Source organism: Myotis myotis, unplaced genomic scaffold (genome assembly GCF_014108235.1).
Source record: "Myotis myotis isolate mMyoMyo1 unplaced genomic scaffold, mMyoMyo1.p scaffold_m19_p_28, whole genome shotgun sequence".
NCBI classification, from domain to species: Eukaryota; Metazoa; Chordata; class Mammalia; order Chiroptera; family Vespertilionidae; genus Myotis; species Myotis myotis.
In genome coordinates, this window is record NW_023416333.1 from 655,558 (window position 1) to 681,942 (window position 26,385).

Consider the following 26,385-nt stretch of genomic DNA (forward strand, 5'->3'; position numbering starts at 1 on the left):
ACAAATTCTGACGTCAGTCATTACATTAGTAAAATTGCAAACTACTACATGGGAATGAGGGGCTGATGTGGGACTGGAAGAGCTTTACATGCTGTGATTTTTTTTTAAAATATATTTTACTGATTTTTTTACAGAGAGGAAGGGAGAGAGACAGAGAAATAGAAACATCAATGAGAGAGAAACATCGATCAGCTGCCTCCTGCACACCCCCCACCAGGGATGTGCCCGCAACCAAGGTACATGCCCTTGACCGGAATCGAACCTGGGACCTTTCCGTCTGCAGGCCGACGCTCTACCCACTGAGCCAAACCGGTTACGGCTACATGCTGTGATTTTATCACTGCAAAATAAATGGCAGCCTAGAAGATAAAGTGAAAAAGACATAAATGAACATGAAATGTGACATGAAAGAAATAGAATTAATTTTTTTGAGATCAGTGAGCAGGGCAGCCTGGGAAAGGTGTCCTCTCTCCACATGCAACGTTCATGCCAATTCTGCATGCTGGCTACATTATTGGTACTACATCACTGGTACAACCACATCACTGGTACTGTAATATATCTGTTAGTTATGGAAAACCTATTAGACAAACAGCACAGTCCTGAGTGTACTTCCCTTCACCTCAACATCACAACCACAAATTGAAGTGCCCTCATAAAGTTTTCATCCCAAAATGATGGCACAGGAAGGGAATTAACTGTGATAATATCATTTAAAAACATCAGAACTATTTTAAAAGATTCAATCAATAGTATAATTCTCTAATAGATCAAAAAATGTGTGCCTTACAATGTATCTAATATACCATGATAAAGTGTACATAAGTGAAGTCCATATAATATACAACAGTTCACAGATCTTTTTTAAAAAATATTTTTATTGATTTCAAAGAGGAAAGGAAAGAGACAGAAACATCGATGAGAGAATCACTGATCGGCCACCTCTTGCACGCTCCCTACTGGGGATCAAGCTCACAGCCCAGGCATGTGTCTCTGACTGGAATCAAACCCGGGACCCTTCAGTCTGCAGGCCAACGCTCTATCCACTGAGCAAAACCAGCCAGGGCCAGCTCAGAGATATTTAAGGCAGAAACAATCAACTCCATGATTTCACACACACACCAGGAATAAAATATAGCAACATCAAGTGATATGGGAGAAGAATCAAATTTCTTTTGAAAATACTTCATATGATTTCAATATAAATGAGATTACACTCTAAGTAATTGTACATATGGAAACATTAATTCTTTTGATATATTCAAGTATACAAACCATCACCTAACTACATTTAAAGTTTGGAGTATACTGTAGTAAACATTCTGATGTAGAGCAATACCGAAAGGCATTTTGGCTACCTATCTAGTGTGAATTCAATGATACATTAAAATTCATAAGCAATTACATAGTTGGATAAAGTTTTTACATCTTAAAGTCATTTTAAGGTATAAACTCCTTGGATTTTTGTAAACTATATATATTTTCAAACAGTCCTTCCTCCTATGTCATAAATATTGAACTTCTACCCAATTAAAATCCCTGGTATTGACTGGGGCTGTAGGTCCAACTATATGATTTCCCACGTTCTTCACATTTAAGGTTCCCTCTAGAATGAATTCCAACGTGAGGAATAAGCTACAGATGCTGATTAAAGACTGTAGGACACTATTTAAATTTGTATTGTTTCTACCCAGTATGAATTCTGATGTCGTGTAAGGTTTGCATACTAAGTAAGCTTTGTCAAATTTTTTATATCTGCTGGGATTCGATCCAGTAATAATTACCAGATGTTGTATGAGATACAAATAAGGATATACACTTTGACATATGCCTCATAATTTTTAAGGCTCAATTTTATCAATTTCAATGACGATTCAACCATGGTTAAATCTTTGGATGAAAACTTTATATTACTGCTGCTTCCCTTCAGAATGATTCCTAAAATGTTCAGTAAATTTGACCAAAGACTAATGGCTTTCTCACATTTTTTACAGTATAAGGCTTCCCTCCACTATAAAATCTCTGATGTAAATTTTAAGCTATGGGTAAACACTCTAGCCCAATTCTCTACATCTGTAAGGTCTCTTTTTGTTCTGAGGTTGATCAAGTACAGTAATACATTGGCTTTTAAAGGCTTTTCACATTTTTCACATTCATAAGGCTTCTCTCCAGTATGAATTGTGATATTCAGTACGTTCTCACAGCCGGTCAAGGACTTACCACACTCCTCACATCTGTAAGACTTCTCTCAATTATGAACTCTCTGCTGTACAGTAACACAGGAACACTGATAAATGGTTTTGTTTCATTTTCTAAATTTATAAGGCTTCTCTCCAGAATGAACTCTCTGATGCTTTGTAAGATCTGAGGAGCTGCCAAAGGATTTGCCACATTCTCTACATTCATAAGGCTTCTCTCCAGTGTGAACTCTCTGATGACAAGAAAGGGATGAGGACTGGCTAAAGGCTTTGCCACATTCATTACATTTATACGGCTTCTCTCCAGTATGAATTCTCTGGTGGCTGGTAAGGTTTGATGGTCCAGTGAAGGCTTTGCCACATTCTCTACATGTATAAGGCTTCTCTCCAGTGTGAACCCTCTCATGATAATTAAGAGATGAGGACTTGGTAAACGCTTTGCCACATTCATTACATTTATGAGGCTTCTCTCCAGAATGAACTCTCTGATGCATAGTAAGGTCTGAAGAGAAGCCAAAGGATTTGCCACATTGTCTACATTTATAAGGCTTCTCTCCATGGTGAACTCTCTGATGATATATAAGGTGTGAGGACTGACTAAACGCTTTGCCACATTCTCTGCATTTATAAGGCTTCTCTCCAGAATGAACTCTCTGATGCTTAGTAAGGTCTGAGGAGTTGCCAAATGATTTGGCACATTCTCTACATTTATAAGGCTTTTCTCCATGGTGAACTCTCAGATGAGAAGTAAGGTGTGAGGACTGGCTAAAGGCTTTGCCACATTCTCTACATTTATAAGGCTTCTCTCCAGTATGAACTCTCTGATGATAATTAAGGGATGATGCCAAACTGAATGCCTTGCCACATTCTTTACATTTGAAAGGCTTCTCACCAGTATGAACTCTGTGATGTTGATTAAGGGATGAAGAGTGGCTGAAGGCTTTGCCACATTCTCTACATTTATAAGGCTTCTCTCTAGTATAAACTCCCTGATGTAATTTAAGGGAGGAGGAACACCTAAAGACTTTGCCAAGTTCTCTACATTTGTCAAGTTTCACTCCAGTGTGAATTCTCTGATGAATACAAAGTGTTGACAGTCGGCTAAAGGTTTTCCCACATTCTGAACATTTATAAGTCATTTCTTCCCAATGATTTCTATAATGTTGAGTATGTCTTGAGGATTGACTAAAGACTGTTCCCTTTTCCTTGACTGTATAAAATTTTGCTATAGTATGAATTCTTCCCTTATGAACAATAAGAGAAGAATGACATTTAAAGGCTTTGCCACATGATTTACATTTGTAAGGCTTCTCTCCAGTATGAATTTTTTGATTTAGCATACAACCTGAAGGCCAATTCGATCTTTTACCAGAATCTTTACATGTATAAGGTTTCTTTCCACTATGGACTTTTTTCATTTTATTTGTATTGAATATCTGACTAGAGATTCTAGTACAAGGATTCCATTTGTAAGACTCCTCCCCAGTATGAATATTATCTTGTTCATTGTAATTTGAAAACTGCTGAAAAATCTGGACACATTTACTTCCTTTGTGTGTCTTCTCCACAATTGGAATAACCTGACCTGTACTGTGATTGGAAATTTGGTCAAAGACTTTTCCACTTTTATAATTGTCCTCTGTAAGCTTGCTTCTCCAATGGTTAAGATATGACTCTTGCTCAAAGTTTTTCCAATGTTTAATCCATTGATAACTGCTCTTTCCATTATATGTACTCTGGTGATAATGGGAGATAGAAAGCCTTTAGTGACAGTTATAATTTCATTAAACATGTACACTTATTCCATAAGAACCATTCTGTGATACTCATTAAACCAAGATGGTTGTATAGTAAAAGCTTTCCTAATTTATTAAAATTATACACAAAAAATAACTACAAAACATTGTCAAAAAAAAAAAAAAAAAAAAAATCCTTGTTTAAAAGATTGCCAAATTGCCCAGCCAGCATGGCTCCATGGTGGAGCTTCAAAGATTGAACAAGAAGGTTGGTTCCATTCCTCATGAGGGCACAAGCCCAGGTTTGGGATCGGTCTCCAGTGTGAGGAATGCAGGAGGCAGCCAGTCAATGATTCTCTCTCATCACTAATGTTTGCCTCTTTCTCTTCATATCCCTGCCTCTCTAAAATCAATAAAATGTATTTTGAATAAAAAAAATAATAAAAGCACTAGCTGGATTGGCTCAGTGGACAGATCATTGGCATGTGGACTAAATGGACCTGGATTTCATTCCAGTCAAGGGCACATACTCAGGTTGCTGGTTCGAGCCTCAGTGGGGGGCATGTAGGAGACATCCAATCAATGATTCTCCCTCATCATTGAAGTTTCCATCTCTCTCCCTCTCCTTTCCCCTCTGAATTCAATAAAAATATATTTAAATGTTATAATAATACTAGTATTGCTCAATTGAGAACACTTTAATTTTATAGGTATGTTAGTAGCCCTGCGCATGAATCTGTGCATGGAGTAGCTCGCAGCAGCTTGCCTCAGCAGGCCACCCCACCCACTGCTGCTGGTAGCTCTCTGCCGCTGGTATCTCACTGCCCCACTCTCCTGTAGCTCTCTGCCACTTGTAGTTCACTGACCTGCCCTCCTGTACCTCTCCCCACCCCCAGCTCGCTGCCCCACCCTCCTGTGGCTCTCCACCACTTTTAGCTCACTGCCCTGCCCTCCCCTCCTATAGCTCTCTGCTGTTTGTAGATCAGCCATGATGTTATGGCATGCAGGCTAATTTGCATATTCCTCTATTATCACATTATAACTCTCTACATTTTAGAAATGATTGCATCGCCGGAACAGGTTTGGCTCAGTGGATAGAGCGTCGGCCTGCAGACTGAAAGGTCCTAGGTTCGATTCCGGTCAAGGGCATGTACCTGGGTTGCGGGCACATCCCCAGTTGGGGGTGTGCAGGAGGCAGCTGATCGATGTTTCTCTCTCATTGATGTTTCTAACTCTCAATCTCTCTTCCTTCCTCTCTGTAAAAAAATCAATAAAACATATTTTTTTAAAAAAAGAAGAAAAAAAAAGAAATGATTGCATGAAAGTTTAATCCCACAGTACATTTTAAACAATTCAAAGTATGTGCACTACAGACTATGCAAATTCCTAGTTTATCCAGATTTCCTTTCTAAGAATGCATAACAGTAAAAAGTTTTCAACATTCACCTGCAGAAATACGCTGATCTGCCAATGTAATCGACTTTAAAGTGAGAGGTTTCCCAAATGAATAATAATACACCTGACCTCTTTAAGTAAAAATAAGCTTATTATGATAACTATTCCAGATTAGTTCTGTTTATATTAAGATCCTCTGTTCTCATCACACTCTTCCTCTCATTACAAGGCTTACATTAAGTGTACATTATCAAAGTGATACCTTTTATATCTTACCAGTATTATTTCAGTGAATAAATCTTGTATTCCGAACTTTGGCATAAAGGCCTGGTCATCTTCAGATGACATAGCTGAAAGAAAACAAATGTTCAGTTTTCACAACCAGGTGAGTGCATTTTGAAGTGACCAGCAACTATAGGCCAGATGTTATTTTTGAGTATTCCAAGACCCAGTGAAGGATTGAAAACATGTTCAAAGCTCAAGATAGGTAAAATGAGGAAAACTCACATCAAAGAGGGAGAAAGAGTTGCTTACATTTGCCAGTAATACCTGCTCAAATGCCCTGTCACACAATGGCAATATTATAAAAACACTCCCACCTCCCAGTTTGTCCACTGGAGAGAGGGAGAGAGAGATGAGGGAAGTTCATGTTCAATGATCTTCCTGTTTGTTTGTTTTTTAATATATTTTTATTGGTTTCAGAGAGGAAGGAAGAGGGAGAAAGATAGAAACGTCAATGATGAGAGAGAAACATCGATCGGCTGCCTTCTTCACGTCCCCCACTGGGGACCGAACTCACAACCTGGGAATGTGCCCATAACTGGAATCAAACCCAGGATCCTTTAGTCCTCAGGCCGACTCTTCAGCCACTGACCAAACCAGTCAGGGCTGATCTCCCTGTTTTGAGGCATCTTGAAGAACATGTGTCTGTTGTGCATGACAGAATACGAACAGAACAGCGGTACTCGGAGAGGGCACTGTAGTGGCTGCTACAAAGAAACAATGAGAAAGTGTTCGAGCACCACAAAGACTGGGGTACTGAAGATGTACATGAAGCCTGAAAAGATACTGTGGGTCTGAGAAAGAAACAGAGAACATTTCAACTGAGAAATTAAACAGACAACCGAACCAAGAATATAGATACTGAAAACAGTGTTGACCAAAAGTAGGACTTGTTCCACAGATGGTCATTATTTGTTTCCTCCTACAGAAAACATGTTCAAAAGCCTGTTTGCTTACAATTCCGGAATCTCAATAAAAGATACTAAGTTATGCATAGAAACAGAAAAAGTGTACCATCAGGGGAACAAAATAAATATAATCAAATTGGCACCACATCAATGGAAATATATTAATTACCTCAAAAAGAATGGAAAATTGCCCAGCCGGGTGTAGCTCAGCGGCTGAGCGTCGACCCAGAAAGCAAGAGGTCGCCGGTTCGATTCCTGGTCAGGGCATATGCCCAGGGTGCGGGCTTGATCCCCAGTGGGGAGCATGCAGGAGGCAGCCAATCAATAATTCTCTCTCATCATTGATGTTTCTATCTCTCTTTCCCTCTCCCTTCCTCTCTGACATCAATAAAAATAATAATAATAATAATAATTGAAAATTAATATTTTAAAGACAAAAAGAAAAAAAAGACAATTATATAATATCACCAAAATATTATATAACCAAAATAAAAATACAATGAGAAAGTACTTTATAAACACCACACCAAAAGGGGAAATTGAAAAACATAATACCAGAATTAAAAAATACAGTAGAGCCTTAGTCAGTTTCGCTCAGTGGATAGAGCCTAGGAACTAAAGGGTCTCAGGTTTGATTCTGGCCAAGGGCACATGGCCAGTTTGCAGGGCCTATCCCCAGTAGGGGGCGTGCAGGAGGCAGCCGATCAATGATTTTCTCTCATCATTGATGTTTCTATCTGTCTCTCCCTCTCTCTTCCTCTCTGAAATCAATAAATTAAAAAAAAAAAATACAGTAGAGCCATAGCTGGTTTGATTCAGTGGATAGAGTGTTGGCCTGCGAACTGAAGGACCCCAAGCTCGATTCTGGTCAAGGGCACATGCCTGGGTTGTAGGCTAGATCCCTAGTAGGGGGCATGCAGGAGGCAATCAATCAATCATTCTCTCTCATCATTGATGTTTCTGTCTCTCTCTTCCTCTCCCTTCCTCTCTGAAATCAATAAAAATATATTTGGGAAAAAAAAGAGTCCTAAACAGTTTGGCTCAGTGGATAGAGCAGCGGTCTGCAGACTGAAGGGTCCCTGGTTCACTTCCGGTCAAGGGCATATGCCCGGGCTGTGGGCTCAATCCCCAGTAGGCGGCATGCAGGAGGCAACCAATCAGTGATTCTCTCTTATCATAGATGTTTTTATTTCTCTCTCCCTTCCTCTCTCAAATCAACAAAAAATATATTTTTAAAAAAAGAGTTATCGCTCATTGAAATAAAAAAATACAGTAGAATCATGAATGAAAGACACGACCAACTCAAAACATCGAATAATTTCCCCGGCAGTGTTGGTTCAGTGGTTGAACTTCCACCTATGAACCAGGAGATCACGGGTTGCTTCCACGTAAGGCACAGGCATGGGTTAAAGGCTCAAACCCTGAATGTACAGGAGGCAGCTTCTCTCTCTTCATTTATCTTTCTATCTCACTCTCCCCCTCCTTTCCTCTCTGAAATCAATAAAGATACATTTAAAAAATAAAAATTAAATAATCAAAGAATTTGTACATACATCATTAAAATTTAATTCATTAAAATTTTGATTCAGAGAAGCCAACATACATGTGGAAATGTGAAGAAATTTTAAGGAACTCCTAAGACACTAACAAATGAACCATCCAGGAAATCCCATGGTTTGGCGCCAGGCTGGGGCGGGGGACCTAAGGCAGTGGACCTCAAAACACATACCCCGCCCCAGGGACTTCAGGCTGCGCCCCCTGCCCAGGGGGCTTGACAGCAGACCTCAGGCCGTGCCCACTGCTCCGGCACCAGGCTGGGCACCTCAGTCCGTGTGCCCCACCAGGTGGGGCTTGACAGGGGACCTCAAAGTGTGCCCCCTGCCCTGGCCCCAGGCTGGGGGAACTCAGGCTTAGCCCCCGGCCTGTCAGGGCTTGATGGGGGCCCTGTGGCAGCAACCCCCATGTGGCAGGGCTTGCTGCAGGTGGGGCAGAGCAGGTCTGGGTCTTGCTTGATTTTAGGGCACATGAGGGTGGGCGGGGACTTGACTCTGGCTCCTGCGGCACATCCCAGACTCTGACAGGAGGAAGATTTTCATATACATTTTATTAATTTTCTTTCATCTCTGACATTTCTATTATAGAGAAAGGGCAAATTACAATATTAAAATATTTCTTTTAATTAATTCCCTTTTAATGTGCACAAATTTTGTGCATCGGGCCAGTAGTTTATAAAAAAAAAAAAAACTTCTGTCATTTCGATATATGTACATATGTGCTTTATGTTTACTATTATTATTTTTAATATATTTATTGATTTCAGAGAGGAAGGGAGAGGGAGAGAGAGAAAAACATCAATGATGAGAGAGAATCATTGATCGTTTGCCTCCAGCATGCCCCCTACTGGGGATCTAGCCCGCAATCCAGGCATGTGCCCCTGGCTGGAATCGAACCAGGCACCCTTCAGTCCACAGGCCGATGCTCTATCCACTGAGCAAACCAGCTAGGGCTGTTTTTTATAATTTACCACAAGTAATGGTCAGGAATTGTTATCTTTCTTTTAAAATTTTTTTACTATTTCACTTCATTACTGCTTTGTATGTGCTGCATGTGAGTGACGTAGGTTCTTATGTAGATGGGTTCCGACTTATGGCGAAAATCGCGTTACGTCATGCCGTAGAAACGGATCTCCGACGTAACCCAAGCATCTACTGTATAAAGTAGTGCTGGCTGTCATTAAATAAGAACTCAATAAATGAACTAAACATGCAATGACCTTAAATTGGAATGCTAACAGTATAAGCTGTCACAAGTACCCAAGGTTGACAAACATTCAAAGCAGTCACTATCCACGTCCCTATGACACTTTTCACAAAATTAGCATATCTCATCCTGAAATTGATATGAAATGACACAGGACACCAGGGAACCAAAACAAACATGGGAGAGACAATATGACCTTAAAGGCATCATGCTTCCAGATTTAAAAAAATATTTCAAGCCGAAACCGGTTTGGCTCAGTGGATAGAGCGTCGGCCTGCGGACTGAAGGGTCCCGGGTTCGATTCCAGTCAGGGGCATGTACCTGGGTTGCAGGCACATCCCCAGGAGATGTGCAGGAGGCAGCTGATCGATGTTTCTCTCTCATCGATGTTTCTAACTCTCTATCTCTCTCCCTTCCTCTCTGTAAAAAATCAATAAAATATATTTTAAAAAAAATATTTCAAAATTGGTATTATCAGAAAGATTAATCTTCACATTAAGACAGAGGTAAATAAAGGAGAATGGGAGGCTCTGGCCAGTGTGGCGCAGGGTCAGAGCATCATCCTGTGCACTTAAGGGTTGCAGATGTGATTCCCGTTAAAGGGCACATACTGAATAAGACTTCGTTCATAGGCCATGAACCAAAATGAACTCAGCATGGATCAACAACTAAAATATAAGACTTGAAATCAAGAAAACACTGGAAGAAAGCATAGTAAATGAACTTTACCATCACTCTTAAAAATACTGGTTAGGCTATATCTTCCTAGGCATAACAAAGAGCTAAAAAATTTTAAAAAAATGATACTATAAAAGAATAAGTTTGGCATACCAAAAAAACCCACAAAATAGCAACAACAACAACAACAAAACCACCAATGATACAACCTCAAAAGCTAAAGATCGAAAATATACATGGAACTCACACAACTTAACACCAAAAAGACAAACAATATGATTGAAAAATGGGCAGAGCTGTTCCCCCATCACACAGCTGTACTCTTCTTTAATAGAGGTTTTTATTTTCTTCTATTGATGTTCTGCGTTCCTTACAACAAAATGCAGTTACAGATCGCCACCCCCCCCCCCCCCAAATCAGAATCTCCACAAGATGGGTTGCCCTATGGTTTTCAGAAGCTGCCAGAGGGTTCCAGAGTCTTCTGTAATGATACCAATTATTTTTATATTATTTTTCTTGTTTTTTTTATAGTACAGTAGAGGCCCCATGCACGAAATTTGTGCAAGGGTAGGCCTTCCCAGGCCCAGCTGCTTCGCAGCCCCATCCCCAGCCCACTGGTTGTTCAGGAAGGACATTTCACTGTCTGGTCTAATCAGCATATTAGCACTTTATTATATAGGATATTTAAAGGCAGTATCTTTTGTATTGTGAATTTGCAGAAGGTGCATAATGTACTTTTTTTAAACTTCCGTTGGTATGTACGGTATATGGTCTGTGTAATTCTTATAATGAAAATAAACATTTTCTTCATTAAAAAAAAAAAAAAAAGGAAACTGGGCAGAGGACCTGAATAGACATTTCTGAAACAGGACATAAAGATGCGCAATAGACATATTAAATGATGTTCAACTCATCCATCATCAGAGAAATGCAAATGGACACCACCATGAAATACTACCGAACACCTAACAGGATGCCAATCATCCATAAATCAAAAAATGACAAGTATTACCCATGAAGTGGAGAAATGAGAACATTGATGCTCTGTCAGCAGGATTATAAACACACTGGTGTAGCCACTATCAAAACATGATGGAGGATTTTCCAATATTTACAAACAACTACCAGTTAACACAGTGATTCCATTTCTGGCAATTTATACAGAGAACATGAATTCAAAAAGATATACCCACCCATATATCCACTGCAGCACTATTGACAATAGTGAAGATATTGGACTGGAAAAAAAGGACTATTTTTATAATGATGCTCTACCATTTAAAATAAAAGACTTCATTTGACTTGACATGTAAGGACACAAAATTTATATCTCAACTCATCTCCTTCAAGACGTGACTCACTATATGTTTATACCAGAAATGACACAATAGCTGCAAAAATCACATACATGTTATGGAATAAAAAAACTACATTAATTTTATACAATTCATATTTTTGAAAAGCAAATACGTAACCAAGTTTGTATTTCAATCCATTGTATTCAAATAAAAACTCCCAATGTATCAACTGAAAGATTAAAGAAAAAACAACAAATAAGGCATCGTCAACAACAAAAAAAGGAGAAGCTACGGGCAGAGAACATATATTTCTAAAAGTCAATATGGCCCAGCTGGCATGGCAGAGCAGTTGAGCATTCACCTATGAACCAGGAAGTCATGGTTCTATTCCTGGTGAGGAAACAATCCCGGGTTGCGCGCTCAATCCCAAGGACGATGTGTGTAGGAGGCGGATGATCAATGATTCACCCTGATCACTGATGTTTCTATCTTTCTCTTCCTCTCCCTTTGTCTCTGAAATCAGTAAGTCAATTATTGTAGACAATATGTAAAGTGTGCAAACACTGACTTCCTAATTCACAAACATTAAAAGGCTTTTCTTTTCTACACCGAAGAACCCATAATTTGTTCCATGAGAGGAAGAATCTACCATAGAAAGCAGATGCCCCCTAGAAACGTTAAAATAAAAAAGGAAAAATCCCTGCAGGTGGAGTAGGAAGTCAGGAAGGAAGTCACCCTCACCCACAGAGGCCAGGTTGCTGTAGTTCTCCAACATCACATCCATGTACAATTTCCGCTTAGCTGGGTCCAGGCATTCCCACTCCTCCGGAGAAAAATGTATGGCCACATCCCAGAAGGTCAATGGTCCCTGAAAGAAAAGACACATTTACCAAGAGGCCACTAGAAGAGTTCATAACGTGCCCAAAAAGATCAAGCCCAATAAGATCACTTTGCCCCAGTAACATTCTCTGATGTGATTTCAAACACTGACAAATGAGGATGTCACATGTCCACAAACCCATGGTACAGACTTTATTTTTCAGGAAAATAAACTTTAAAATTAAGGCATGGACACAGGCATATGGATCTCTTGAGTGCTACATTCGCATCGTTCAGGGTCAGTGTGTATGGTTTTCAGCTGGAAATGGCAGGCTGGGTTGGAAATGTATGGACTTCTTCTCAAGTGTAAAACAGACCACAAGGAAATGAACTTCTGTAAAAATACAGATTCTGATCCTTGTTCTGAGATGGGGCCTGTGTTTCCACATGTATAACAAGCTCACTTTTTACTTGTGATGTTAATGTTTCTGGTGCATGTGCCACTCTTCTGAATACACAGAAGACAACAGAGGAAAAAATTCACACAGAACTTTCAAGTTATTAATGGAACTTACAGTTCTCGTGGAATAGGATACATAGGAACCACAATCCTCTTTGAAAATTTACTATGAGTAATCTTAGAACAAGATGATTCTGTCCAGGCCAGCTGGTGTTGCTCAGTGGTGAGCGCGGGCCCATGCACCAATAGGTCACTGGTTTGATATCTAGTCTGGACACACAACCAATTTGCGGGTGCAATCCCACGTGGGGTGTGAAGGAGGCATCCTATCAATGATTTCTCCCTCATCACTGATGTTGCTAGCTCTCTCTACCTCGCCTTTCCTCTTTGAAATCAATAAAAACATAGTTGAAAAAATAAAAGAAAAAAATAGCTGAAATAATGTTAACAGTTTCAGCTCAGAGTCACACATTTTACAACTATGAAATCAAGATGGTTTAGTGGCCCTAGCTGGTTTGGCTTAATGGATGGAGCGTTGGCCTGCGGACTGAAGGGTCCCGGGTTCAATTCCCGTCAGGGCACATGCCCAGGTTGTGGGCTTGTTCCCCTGTGGGGGGCATACAGGAGGCAGCCGATCAATGGTTTTCTCTCATCAGTGATGTTTCTATCCCTCTCTCTCTCTCCCTTCCTCTCTGAAATTAATAAAAATATATTTTAAGAAAAGATGGTTAGTGATTCTGTAAATCTCATGAATCTATTTGTGTATGATCCCCTTTGTGTTTTATAAACACAATAAGGAGAGAAACATAACGATACAAAACAAGTTAGACCTATTGTTTCACTTTTGTAGTTGTAAATCCTCACCTGGGGAGATTTTTCCCATTGACTTTTTGAAAGTGGAAGGCAGGGAAGTAGAGGCATGAAAAGGAAAGAGGGGGAGAAGGAGAGGGAGGGAGAGAGGGGAAGAGAAAGAGAAAGAGAGAAAGAGAGGTCAATGTGAAAGAGACAGATGGATTGGTTGCCTACCAAAGGTACCCAAGAACTACTTGCCCTGGACCAGGAATCAAACCCTCCACCACTGATCCACACCACACTGGGGGAACTAATTTTTTTTACTAGTACATTTTTCAAAATTTTAGGTATCACTAGTGGAGAGCTATATTGTAGAAATGTAATGAATTTAACATATGCTAATAATACCATTCTTGTATACTTTCTAGAAAATACAAGTTGATAATGTAGGATATGTCTGTGACGTTTGTGTAGAATATAATGAAATTTTAAATAATCAAGGCCTGATTGGTTAAAGCTCCCATGATAAAGCCAATGGACTGTCCTATACAATAAAAGGCTAATATATAAATAGACCAAACTGCGGAACAACCAAACAACTGCTCACTATGATGGGGGCTGACCACCAGGGGGCGTGCGCAGAACATGGTGGGTGTTGGCCACGTTGGGATGGTGGAGCAGGTGAACGGGTGAGCCAGACCAAGGCAGGGCGCTGGTCACTGTCATCGGGTTAATTCTCTGGTGGTTATTGAAAATTCTTTGCTCCTGCATACCGTGGTCCCACCCAGCCCCTATCGCCCCTGAGGGCTTCTCCGCCTACCCCTGAAGGGCGATTGGGGCAGCAGCCGCCCTCACACCCACTGATGGCAACGGCCCTTGCTCCCACCGCTGTTGATGTTGGCCCCAGTTGCTCTGCACTGGGGTGTGGGTGGGGGGCAGCATCAGTGCATGGGAGTGGCAGCAGCAGGAATGGGGCTCCTGGGAGACAGGGGACTGGGGGCAGTGGTGGGAGGGGCCAAGTGGGGGCACGGTGGATGGGCCAAGACTCACCTCTGTGCCCACCGCAGCCTCACAGCCCATAGTTCCTTTCAAGGTGCAAGAATTCCTGCACTGGGCCCTAGTCTATACTAATAAAAGGGTAATATGCTAATTAGACAGGATCGACCAGACATCTTCCAGACATCGAAATTCCTTCCGGACAAAGCCATGGTGGCAGGAGTCGAGGCAAAGGTGGTTAGGGGCAATCAGGCTGGCAGGGGAGCAAGGACTTAGGGGCCATCAGGATGGCGGGGAAGCAAGCAGTTAGGGGCGAGATCAGGCTGGCGTGGGGAGCAAGCAGTTAGGGGGGGATCAGACCGGCGAGGAAGAACAAGCAGTTAGGGGGCGGTCAGGCCAGCAGGGGAGGGCAATAAGGGGGCGATCAGGCCAGCAGGGGAGGGCAATTGGGGGGCGATCAGGCCGGCAGGCAGAGGCAGTTAGGGGCAATCAGGCAGGCAGGCAGGTGAGTGGTAGGAGCTAGGGGTCCTGGATTGTGAGAGGGATTTCCGACTGCTGGTTAGGTAGACAACCCCCGATGGGTCCCCGATTGGAGAGGGTGCAGGACGGGCGGAGGGACACCACCTCCTGGTGTACGATTTTCATGCACCAGGCCTCTAGTCCTATATACTAAAAGTCTAATATGCAAATTTCCCCCTCAGGAGTTCAACTGAATAGGAGTTTGACCGACTGAGAGTTCAACTGCTCCCCATGTGGGCTGAACACCATGGGGCGGCATGGGAGGAAAGAAGGCCCCAGCTGGCAGCCGGCAGCCAAGGTAAGCAAGGCCCCGATTAGCCCTGACCCCCTGCCAGGCCAAGGGACACTATGCGTGCATGACTTTCGTGCACCGGGCTGTTGGGGGCCAGATGTAAGCTGGCAAGGTCCTTGCACCTGAAGGGGCTAGCAAGGCTGGAACCCTTACCCACACAGTTTTCCCAGACTTGTTTGGATGGCGATTATCAGTGGAATGAGAGCAACATTTGTAGAATGAGAACAGCCTTTCATAGCTTACCAAGAAGTCTGTAACTATTTACTGAGATATGCTGTACGGAGAACTTGTCCTTCTGCTGTGTCTCTCCCTTAGAGATTAAGAGGAACAAAGAATACATTTCTCTTGACAGACCTCCTATTCAGTGTGTTGTGTATCAATAAGATTGTGTGGCTAATAAACTCGCTTCAGTTCATCGAAAGAACTGGAGTCCTCCCTATTCCGCTTTCCTGTCTTTCTTTCTTTTCTCAATTCCCACCTCCCTGCCTCAGCCCGGCTCAACCTTGTCAGGCTGGCCCTGACACCAGGCCTCTAGTAGGAAATAAAAGTAACTCCTTCATTTCCCAAAGCAAACACAAACTAAGAAGAGGGACATTTTCATATGTGAAGTGATGGTCTTTGCACAACTTTCATTAAATCCCTTCTACACCCTTGTTACTGAGAAAGGGAGACTATTAACAGTATAGTGAGGGAAGCACTTGTGCCACCTGAACATCAGGTGGACTAAGACAATGGGCATCAGGTGACTGAGGCACACACTCGGAAGGTCAGGTCACCACTGCTGACATTACTGCCAAAAATACATCAATAAAGAAATAATTATGGGGGACTATTCATCCCTCCCAATGTGGGAGTCTGTGCTTGTTTCTCAATAAATTTCCACCTTTTGACCCTGGTTTCATTCTTTGACTCCACCGGACAAGAGCCAGGGAACCATCCTGCCCAGGGGAACGCCACACATTTCCAATCCAAATTTCCCGTTTCATTAGGAAACAAGTTACAGAGATAAAGGAAGGGCCCTTGAAGCTTTGGAGGTGTGGAAGCTAATGAAGGCACATTCTACACCCTGGCTGGAGCTGACCTGGAGATGCAGCCCTTCCTCCCCATTCAGAGCTGCCTATTATCATGGAAAGATTCACAAAGATTTGTTACTGAAACCAGAATTTCCAGCCCTTTGAAGATCCTCAGCCCTTTTTGCAGACCTCCAGCCTGCTTACCTGTTAACTGCACATCTGGCACTCCTTTTGGCTACTTCCCTATGTAATCCCAACCCTTGCATATCACTAAGCCCTTTGAAGACCCCTAGTTCCTTTGCATAATTGTAAACTGCCCTTTTGCCTACTTTTCCTTTGTACTTTTACTATAAGCAACTGGCTTACAGTGGGATGCGGAGCAGAGTTCTGTGGCTGATCTGCTGCTCTCCCATACTGACAGCATTACTGGAATAAACACTCATATACGATTCAAAAACAGAGAAGAAAAAATTATGGTAAAATGATCACAAATAAAGATTAATTTTTGCAAGTGTCAATCCACATGTAACTCTCATGTTTTATAAGCTAATAGTACATTTAAATACCAAGTCTTTCGTACTAATCTAGTGAGCAAGTCTCTTCCATTTACTCTTCCTTTCAGAACGCTCTGAGCTTTTCTGAGCAGTAAAATGTGCATCTTCTTACCCATGATCTAGAACTGACACTGCAGCCACTGGAATCTAAAACCTGCACTTGCCTTCTTCACTGATACCCCAGCCTGTGACCCCATCCAAATAGGGATGTTAGACATGGCTGCCTTCCCAGGTGGATCTGTCACAAAACAGATATTCTGAGTAGTTGAAAGTCATTAATTAAAGGTGGGAATGATTCCTGACCTGGGGAGGCTGCATAAAATGAATGCAGAGAAGGCTCTGAGGCAAAGGAGGGAATTATAGCCCGGCCAGTGTGGCTGAAAGGTAGAGGGCTGACCTCGGAACCAGGAGGGCAGGGATCCATTCCTGGTCAGGGCACACTCCAGATTTCAGACTCAATCCCCAGTGGGGGGGGGGGGGTGCAGGAGGCAGCTAATCAATGATTCTCTCTCCTTATTGATGTCTCCATCTTTCTCTCCCTCTCCTTTCCATTCTGAAACCAATAAAAATATATTTTGAAGAGAAGGAAAAAAAGAAAATACAAAAGAAAAGAGAAATATAGAAACTGCTGACATTGACTATGATGAAAAAAGTAATGAAATAAGGAATGAAAAACAACCTGCAAAGGCAAGAACATCAGTAGCAGAGAAATAAATCACCAGATGTTAGAGAAAAAGCAAACATAGCCTGTGACACAGGACACATCTTTTACCTGAGAAGCAGCCATTTGGTCCTGGTCCTGATCAGGGTCTGGATTGTTTTCTCAGGTGACAATATGTTGAGGAGTCACAGAATGTGTCTTCAAAGAAATCAGCACAGCCTGTTAATCAGCTCACCTCACACTCACAGTCAGAAGGACCTGGAAATGAGAAAAAGGACACCCCTCCTGTTCTTGGTCACAGGAGAGAGTCAGGAACAATGAGCTCCTACATGGAGACCACACTGTGAGTTTTTGAGTGTGTATTCATGTGTCTCTTATCCCAAAGACTTCCATGAAATCCTATGAAAATGAGGTGAGCTACTGTCCTGACGCCCCAAACCAAAGAGAGCACCCCCTTACTCCCCTGAACAAAGCCTGATCCCCGCGCCCACAAAGGCATCCTGCAACCCTCTTGCTATCTCTGTCCTCACCTTCCAATAACCTGGAGACTCTCAGTAACCAATGATGCCCCACCCAGAGCAGCTGTTCAACTCTATGGAAGAAAGCACACCTGAGGGTATTTCTTAAAGCTCCTCAGAGAATCTGAGAAGACCCAGAGGATTTATCTCAAGATGTTTAAAAAAATTAAGTAACAGACATAGAGAAAATAAATCCATGGAATAAATGCACACCTGTGCATGCCGTGTGTGCGCGCACACACACACACACACACACACACAAAAAAAAAACACCACAGTAACAATGGTAAGGCTTCTAATATTCCTTTAAAAAGCATCAGGTAGTGATAGAAGTCGGTCACCTCCTCGTTTCTAACCCAGGAAATGACAAGGGACCCATGACCAACAGACAAGTTTCTACCCTCTGAGTGAATAAGGTTTGAAATTGGAAGCAAATTATTATAAAATTCCCAAGCCTTATAAACTGGATATTTATAAGTCTCGTTCAAATCAGTATAACAAAAACAACCCAGCTATTAAATTCAATAAATAAAAACTTAGAAAAAGAAAAGAAACACCTAGAGACAACCAAGATGGCGGCATAGGTAAACCCCTGAACTTGCTGCCACGCACAACCACATTACAACTACAAGACAAACCGAGTATCATCCAGAACCACGGGAAGGCTGGCTGAGTGGAAATTCTACAACTAGAAGGAAAGATAAAAGCGCACTGAGTCCAGTAGGAGGTGCAGAGGTGTGGAAGTGTGGAGGTACAGAGGCATGCGCAAAAGGGGCTGGCAGCTAGGTATGCTGTTGTCTTTTTCAATCAGGAGGGAGATACAAGCTCCCAGCTGCTCTGAACTCCAGGTCCGTGAGAGAATCTGGGGTCCCAGACTCATATGGAGAGAAACTGGACTGTCTGGTATCGGGCCAGAACGTGAGGGCGGCTTTCTCTCAGAGGTGCTTGCAGGGATCATTGTTCCTGCACAGAGCCATGGAACACAGAGACCCAGGGACCACTCCAGGGCAGAGCTGACTGGCAGCCATTGTCTCTGCCCCGTGATTCTCTGAGACCACACCCCACCCAATTTGCAACCCCACCCAAGCTGTGTGCAGAGGCTTTTGCATAGGAATGGCCTGGCCTTTCTCTGCCTAAAAACCTGTCAAACTGCAGCTGGGTCAGGGAACCCCAGACCTTCCAAAAGAAAGCCTAAAGCTCGTCAGCAGACTGCATGGCTTCACAGCTGAGCCTCATCTGGGCACCTCCAAACCCCAAACAAAGAAGAGGAATCTGCAGATCTCTCTATAGCTCCTGCTTGGTGGCCTAAGGCAGTGGCTGACTTTGCAACTTCAAGTGTACCAACATCTGAATTATAGGGGTGCCATTAGAGAGAGAGGAAGATATTGAAAACCTATTTGAAGAAATAATGACAGAAAACTTCCCTTACCTGGTGAAAGGAATAGACTTATAAGTCCAGGAAGTGCAGACAACCCCGAACAAAAGGAATCCAAAGAGGACCACACCAAGACACATCATAATTAAAGTGCCAAGGGCAGCCCTAACCAGTTTGGATCAGTGGATAGAGCGTCGGCCTGTAGACTCAAGGGTCCCGGGTTCGATTCCGGTCAAGGGCATGTACCTTGGTTGTGGGCACATCCCCAGTAAGGCAGCTGATCGATGCTTCTCTCTCATTGATGTTTCTAACTCTCCCTCTCCCTTCCTCTCTGTAAATGCCAAGGGCAAAAGACAAAGAGAGAATCTTAAAAGCAGTAAGAGAAAAAAAAGTTAGTTACCTACAAGCTGATTTCTCAACAGGAAACTCTGCAGGCCACAAGGGAGTGGCAAGAAATATTCAAAGTGATGAATAGCAAAAACATACAACCAAGATTAATCTACCCAGCAAAGCTATCATTCAGAATTAAAGGTCAGATAAAGAGCTTCACAGATAAGGAAAAGCTAAAGAAGTTCATCACCAGCCAAACCAGTATAATATGAAATGCTGAAGGGTATTCTTTAAGAAGAGGAAGAACAAAATGGTAAAGATAAAAATTATGAACAAGAAAGTGACAACAAATACATATCTATCAACAAGTGATCTAAAAATCAAGTGAATAAAAAATCTGACGAACAGAATAAACAAGTGAATAGAATAGAATCAGAGGTATAGAAAGGGAGCGGACTGACAATTCTCGGGAGGAAGGGAGCATGCGGGGACGGGAAAAAACCTAGGCAGGAAGACTCAGTGGTTGAGCTTGTCCCTGTGAACCAGAAGGTCATGGTTAGATTCCTAGTCAGGGTGTATGGCCAGGTTGAAGGTTTGGTCCCCAGTGAAGGGCGAATAGGAGGCAGCTGATCAATGATTGTCTCTAGTCATTGATGTTTCTATCTCTCTCCCTCTCCCTGCCTACCAGAAATCAATAGAAATACACACACACACACACACACACACACACACACACATAAAGCCACAGATATATCACAACTTAAGCATCCACACCCCATCACCTCACCTCTCACCCAGATCAGGGTTCCCCTCCTCCCACTACTATGTATTTCTGTCTGTGGATCTGTCTCTGTCTCCTGCTCCCTTTCTCTCCACTGTGGTCCTTTCCTGTGTCCCCCTCTCCCCTGATCTTTCTCCCCTTTTCTCTCTGTCTGTCCTACACCTGGACCATGAAACTCCTGAAACCTACTTCCCTTCAGGGGCTCTTTCTCCCGGTCTCTGAGGCTCCATCTCCACACACGTCTGCGTCCTCCCCTCCCCACGCCCGTGGCCCCTCTGCTGCCTGTTCCCGTCTGTCCGCTCCCACAGCTGCTGACTCAGGGCTGCTCCCTCTGCTCCCTCATCCCTGAGCCCCCCTTTCTGTCCCTGCACTCGCTCCCCAACTCTTCTCCTCTGAACCAGAGTCTCTGTCTCAAATGCCTCCTCCTGTGAGGCCCCCACGTCTGCTCCCCAGGACCCGCTCCCTCTCAGCCCCCCTTCCTCTCTCTGGGCTCCCCCTCCTCCCTGTGTCTCCACTTCCTTCCTCCTCAGGCCACTTTCCCAAGTGACCCCCTCACTCCTACCGTCGCCGTCCAGTCCCCCCCACACCCCCTATGGGCCCCTCTCTGTGGACCCTTCGCTGCCCTTCCTCCCGCCCACGTGTCTGTCTCTCACTCCCTCTCCTGACCCCCCAACCTGGGTCCCCGCCCCCCGCAGTCACCGCGCCCACAAAGCCCCTCCCTGCGGGCAGGTTACCTCTTTAAGGGACACCGCATCCTCCACCCTGAGCCCCCCCCCCATGGACACTGTGCTCCCGGGGCAGGCAGACCCCTTATTAAATGGGGGTGGGCCTAGGAGGGGGGTGCAGACCCCCAGGCCGGGAGCCATCCGGGCTCTTTGGGCGGAAAGCGCCGGGCGGGGGGAGGGGCGCAAAGGGCGGGAACCCCCTGACCCAGACTCTCAGCCCCGCGGGGAGCACCGGCGGCCCCGGGAACGGTTTTCGGCAGGAAAACCGCGCGGCAGGCGGTGGCCACAGCCACAGGCGGAGAGACCCCGGGCCGGGCCTCCGTTTCCTCCCAAAGGCACGTGGCGCCCGCACCGCGCAGCCTCCCGGGACGCGGACTCACCGCTGAGAGAGGCTCCGGGGCGGGGACCCCCAACAAGGACCTCCTGCCGGGAGGGGGACGGGGAGCGTCAGCTTTAAAGTACAAACACCCTCCTCAGGGGCAACCGCGACCTTCCCCTCCACAGCGGCTTCCGCGTCTGCAAGGAACTGCGCATGCGCCTCCCTGCGGGGTGGGCGGGGCCAGAGCCTGAGCTGAGCGGCTCCGCGATGGGGGCGGGGCCGAGCCCGGCGGCCAGGCCTGTGCAGGGACAGAGGGAGGGAGGGCGGGGCAGGAGCGAGGGGGCAGCCCCGGGTCCCCGCACCTCCTCCCACAGGGACAGCCCTTCCTGGGGGAGTTTCCCACGTCATTGTCAGGGTTTTGGCTGGGGACGGGGCTGCGAAAGGATTCACAAGGGAGAGAAGAGACAGGAGCAGAGAGAGGGCGTTTATTTTACTTCTTTAAAGGGAGGAAAGGGCCAGGGGCCCTCTGATGGCAGAAGGCACCCCAGATAGAGGGGCTGTTCCTTTATTAGGGTGCTAGCGAGTAAATGGCAGCTGTGGCAAAAGCATGAAGAGGTAGGGGGAATCTGGAATTCACACAGAAGTTTCCCAGCTCCCAGAGGCTGTGCTTAGAGCTACTGGCTGGTCTGCCCTTCAGCTGCAGGTGTCCCAGGGAGGGGTCTTTCCCAGGATCTTCACAAGCCGGGAAGACATTCTTGCAGTGAAGTTACAGAGAATTCAAAAGGCGGGCAGATTGGGTTTGAAACCAGAAACTTTCTGCCTGCGATTTGCCTGGATCCTTAAACCCTCAGTGAGGAGGGGGGAGGGGAAGGGCAGCCTGCTCTCTCAGCCCCTCCCCGTCTCCCCATCTGAAGGGAGAGGCAGCTTGAGTTAGGGAAGCAGGTGGATGGGGGTGTCAGAGACAGACCTAGATATCCATTCATGGTTAGGCACCTGATGAAATAAGATTTCACCCAATAGTTTGGGAAAAACATTCTAATTTTTTTTTCAAGGGATAAACTTTTTTAGTTGGAAGTTGTGGTCTTTGAAATCTTTTTGTTCTAGGAATGCATTTTAAATGAATATTTTTACTTTAGTAGTCCCTATAATCTAGTTAATGGGACATTGATATTAATGTAGAATGTCTGCTGTTACTTTTCTTTTCATTATAAAATAGGTATGATTATAATATTATCCCCAAACGATGATGAGATCAAGCCTTCAACATTAACCTGACGCTGTTCAATTCCCAACGCTCCTGCCCGCTTCCATTTCCACCGCGAGCTGTTACAAGTGGATGAAAACGGTTCCAACTGCGGGAAACGGCTGCAACTGCGTGAAACGGTGACAACCGTTGACTTCATCGGAGCAAAAATACCAACCACCCGGCTGACTATTCTCAGCTGCAGCCCCTCGCGAGCGCAGGCGTCACATCGGAGGCACCTGACCGGGAGCGGGTCACATAACTGCGCGGTGACGCGACAAGGCGCAGAACCGCCCGCGCCGGGGCGTTCCCACAGGATTTCCCGGGTCAAACTCTCCAACTCAGGCTCACGGTGTGTCACATCCCCCGGGGAGAACGTGAGGGACAAAGCGAGCAGGAAAGGTCAAAAGCGCTCAAACCTCGAGGTAGAGATCGCAAAGCGGGCCGCCGGGCATGGTGCCCACACCGCATGCCGCCAGCTGACACACTGACCGCAGCCGAACGCGCGTCGACTCCCTCCCTCCGAATCCAGACTCTCTCCTGTAACTTTTCCTAATATTTGGTAAACAAGACAATTTTAAAATCAACAATATTTAAAAGTTATAAAAATGATAACTATTATCAGTATTTAGTCCCATCACTATTTTAAAAATTTTATTTTTTAGTATTTTCATGAATATAGGTATTCATTTAGGTGTTAGAGAAGTCTTTATTTAAAGGTATAACCTATTTAGAAATTTGTAATTTAGAATAGGCTAGAGGATTATGTTTAACCTATATAAGTATTTAATTGCTTTAGGCCAATAAAATATCACCCGTTAGTATTGCCATCCGAAGCCAGAAAACACACCACATATAAATACCGTCATAGCAGCGGACTTTAGCTTCCCATAGATATCAATGGATACATCTAGCAGACAAAAGAGTCAATACGGAAAAAGTGGTCTTAAATGAGTGATGAGACAAGACGGGTTGGATATGTTTATAGCAGAGATTATCAACCGGAGTGTCACACAGGCAAACCGGTGCAGTGCAAACTTTTTTAGGTCAAGCAACACCTGGCTGTTTAGTCAATAGCATGGACTACATTATTCATTGACTGTCAAATAAAATGTGACAAAGACCAGCACAGTAATAGCTGTGTGGTGTGCATGAATCAAAATCAGACTTTTTTTTGGAAGATTGGCAAATATATAATCTCAGAATTTCAGTAATTACTCCATGTGCGCCCTGAGATAAAAAATGTTGAAACCTCTGTTTTAGAGCTTTTTATCCCAAATCAGAAGAAAATGCAATCTGGACAAAATGTAAACAGAAGGTCCTCTAAACCTAGAAACAATGTCTGCTTCATCTATTTTCATAATGACCATTGGGAGGGAAAAAGGATCTTAAGTATATTTCCCATAAATACACCTCAATATTCCTCACTACAATACCAGAAAATGGAACTATTGTCTAGATGGGATTATACTCTTTGAATGATCAGGATCTCATAGTATGACCTTGTACAGAACAAATTCATAAAAGTCCCTGGTCCAGATGAGCCAGTCCACAAAATATCAGTACATACATATACATATGAATGCTCCATGGGTATGTCAGAAAGTCAAGTAGAAGAATATTGACCATCTTGTTTCTGTAATGGTTTTGTCAGTCCTTTTGGGTGGCACATGCATAGGAACTGATATTTATCACCTTGTACAAATTCAGCACAAGACAATGGAGAGTAAATGTGGGGCTTTCATTTTAATGTCTGCTATCCTGCTATCCATGGAACTTACAGTGACAGCTTGGAAAACACTCCAGGGACAGCTCAGGCCTATGAACATGCCTGTGGTCATTCTGTGAATATACAAAATAACTTCTGATGCAAAATAATAAAAAATTTTAACTGCAAATCTGCCATGGTCTGTGGGGTTCCTCTAGAAAAAAATGACCAACATCCAGTTACATTCAAGTCACTGAGAATATAATCTGTCTAATATGGGCTGAGTCCATCCTAAGAAAGAAGTTAATGAGGTAACACTGTGAAATTCTTAAGCATACAAATAAAAATCAAGACAAGAAACATCATTCCAGTTATAAAGGACACAGAAGCCAATTTATTATAGCCCATAAATATTCATATTCAAAACTATATGATTCAGCATGAAAACAAGAATAGTGGTCTACCTACTTCATGAATATAAAGCAAAATTTTGCCAAATTCTGATGTCAGTGATTGCATTAGTAAAATTCCAAACTACAGGACAGAAGCTACAGGGGCCAGAAGGGCTGTGGGAGAGGAAGAGGTTTAGATGCCATTATTATAGCACAGCAGAAAAGAGTATCAGTTGAGCAGAAAAATGAGGGGAAAAATTAACACAGAGAAGAATATGAAATAGGAAATGAAAAAAAATAAACTTTTATGATTTCAAAGAGGAAAGGAGATAAAAACATTGATGAGAGAATCACTGATTGGCTGCCTCCTGCACGCCCCCTACCGGGGATCAAGCTCACACCCAGGCATGTGCCCCTGACTGGAATCAAACCAGGGACCCTTCACTCTGCAGGCCAACACTCTATCCACTGAGCCAAACCTGCTAGGGCCAGCTCACAAATCTTTAAGGCAGAAACAACCAACTCCATGATTTCACACACACACCAGGAATAAAATATAGCAACATCAAGTGATATGGGAGTAGGATCAAATTTCTTTTGAAAATACTTCATATGTTTTCAATTTAAATGAGATTACACTCTAAGTAATTGTACATATGGAAACATTAATTCTTTTGATATATTCAAGTATACAAAACATTACCTAACTACATTTAAAGTTTGGAGTATACTGTAGTAAACATTCTGATGTAGAGCAATACCGAAAGGCATTTTGGCTACCTATCTAGTGTGAATTCAGTGATACATTAAAATTCATAAGCAATAACATAGTTAAAGTTTTTACATCTTAAAGTCATTTTAAGGCATAAATTCCTTGGATTTTTATAAACTACATATATATTTTAAAAGTCCTTCCTCCTGGTAGGGGGGTAAGAGATCAACTAAAGGACTTGTATGCATGCATATAAGCATAACCAATGGACATAAGACACTGGGGAATAGGGGAGGCTAGAGGACTGTCTAGGGCGGGTTGATAAAATGGACACATATGTAATACCCTTTGTAATAATTTAAGCAATAAATTTAAAAAAAACACAAAAAAACAACAAAAAAAATAAAAACTAACAATCCTATAGAATAAAGCCCAATATGCTAAAAATAAATAAATAAATAAAAATAAATAAAAGTCCTTCCTCCTGTATCATAAATATTGAACTTCTATCCAATTACAATCCCTGGTATTGACTGGCGCTGTAGGTCTAACTATATGATCTCCCATGTTCTTCACATTTAAGGTTCCCTCTAGAATGAATTCCAAAGTGAGGAATAAGCTACAGATGCTGATTAAAGTCTGTAGGACACTGTTTAAATTTGTATTGTTTCTCCCCAGTATGAATTCTGATGTCGTGTAAGGTTTGCATACTAAATAAGCTTTGTCACATTCTTTATATCTGCTGGACTTTGATCCAATAATAATTACCAGATGTTGTATGAGATACAAATAAGGATATACACTTTGACATATGCCTCATAATTTTTAAGGCTCAATTTTATCATTTTCAATGACGATTCAACCATGGTTAAATCTTTGGATGAAAACTTTATAGTACTGCTGTTTCTCTTCAGAATGATT

At 43.2% G+C, this 26,385-nt stretch overlaps 2 protein-coding genes across 4 annotated transcripts in view; both read right to left on the reverse strand.

Moving 5' to 3' along the window:
- Positions 1–26,385, reverse strand: part of LOC118649174 (zinc finger protein 239-like) — a 219,845-nt gene that overhangs the window by 73,428 nt on the left and 120,032 nt on the right. Inside the window, exon 5 of one of the 3 annotated variants that reach the window (XM_036295991.1) lies at positions 17,563–17,651. The exons of the other annotated variants lie outside the window; for them this stretch is intronic. Within the exon in view, the coding sequence (XP_036151884.1) occupies positions 17,610–17,651 (42 nt within the window). The 3' untranslated portion in view covers positions 17,563–17,609. Of the gene's footprint in view, positions 1–17,562; positions 17,652–26,385 lie in introns of those variants that run through there. 3 annotated transcript variants of the gene reach the window in all.
- LOC118649203 (zinc finger protein 43-like) lies at positions 976–17,603 on the reverse strand. Its single transcript, XM_036296073.1, has 4 exons — positions 17,473–17,603; positions 11,997–12,123; positions 5,606–5,679; positions 976–3,934 (listed from the first exon to the last, which is right to left on the reverse strand). Exons 1-4 carry the CDS (start codon positions 17,485–17,487, stop codon positions 2,306–2,308), a joined length of 1,845 nt encoding a protein of 614 aa, XP_036151966.1. The 5' UTR covers positions 17,488–17,603; the 3' UTR covers positions 976–2,305.

What these genes read in the sequence shown, in the direction of transcription:
- LOC118649203 (XM_036296073.1), bottom strand. An exon ending in CAGCAACCTGGCCTCTGTGG is followed by an intron (nt 5,680 to 11,996) that starts GTGAGGGTGACT and finishes GTTTTCTTTCAG; the next exon opens with CTATGTCATCTGAAGATGAC. An exon ending in TATTCACTGAAATAATACTG is followed by an intron (nt 3,935 to 5,605) that starts GTAAGATATAAA and finishes CATTATCACCAG; the next exon opens with AGTACATATAATGGAAAGAG.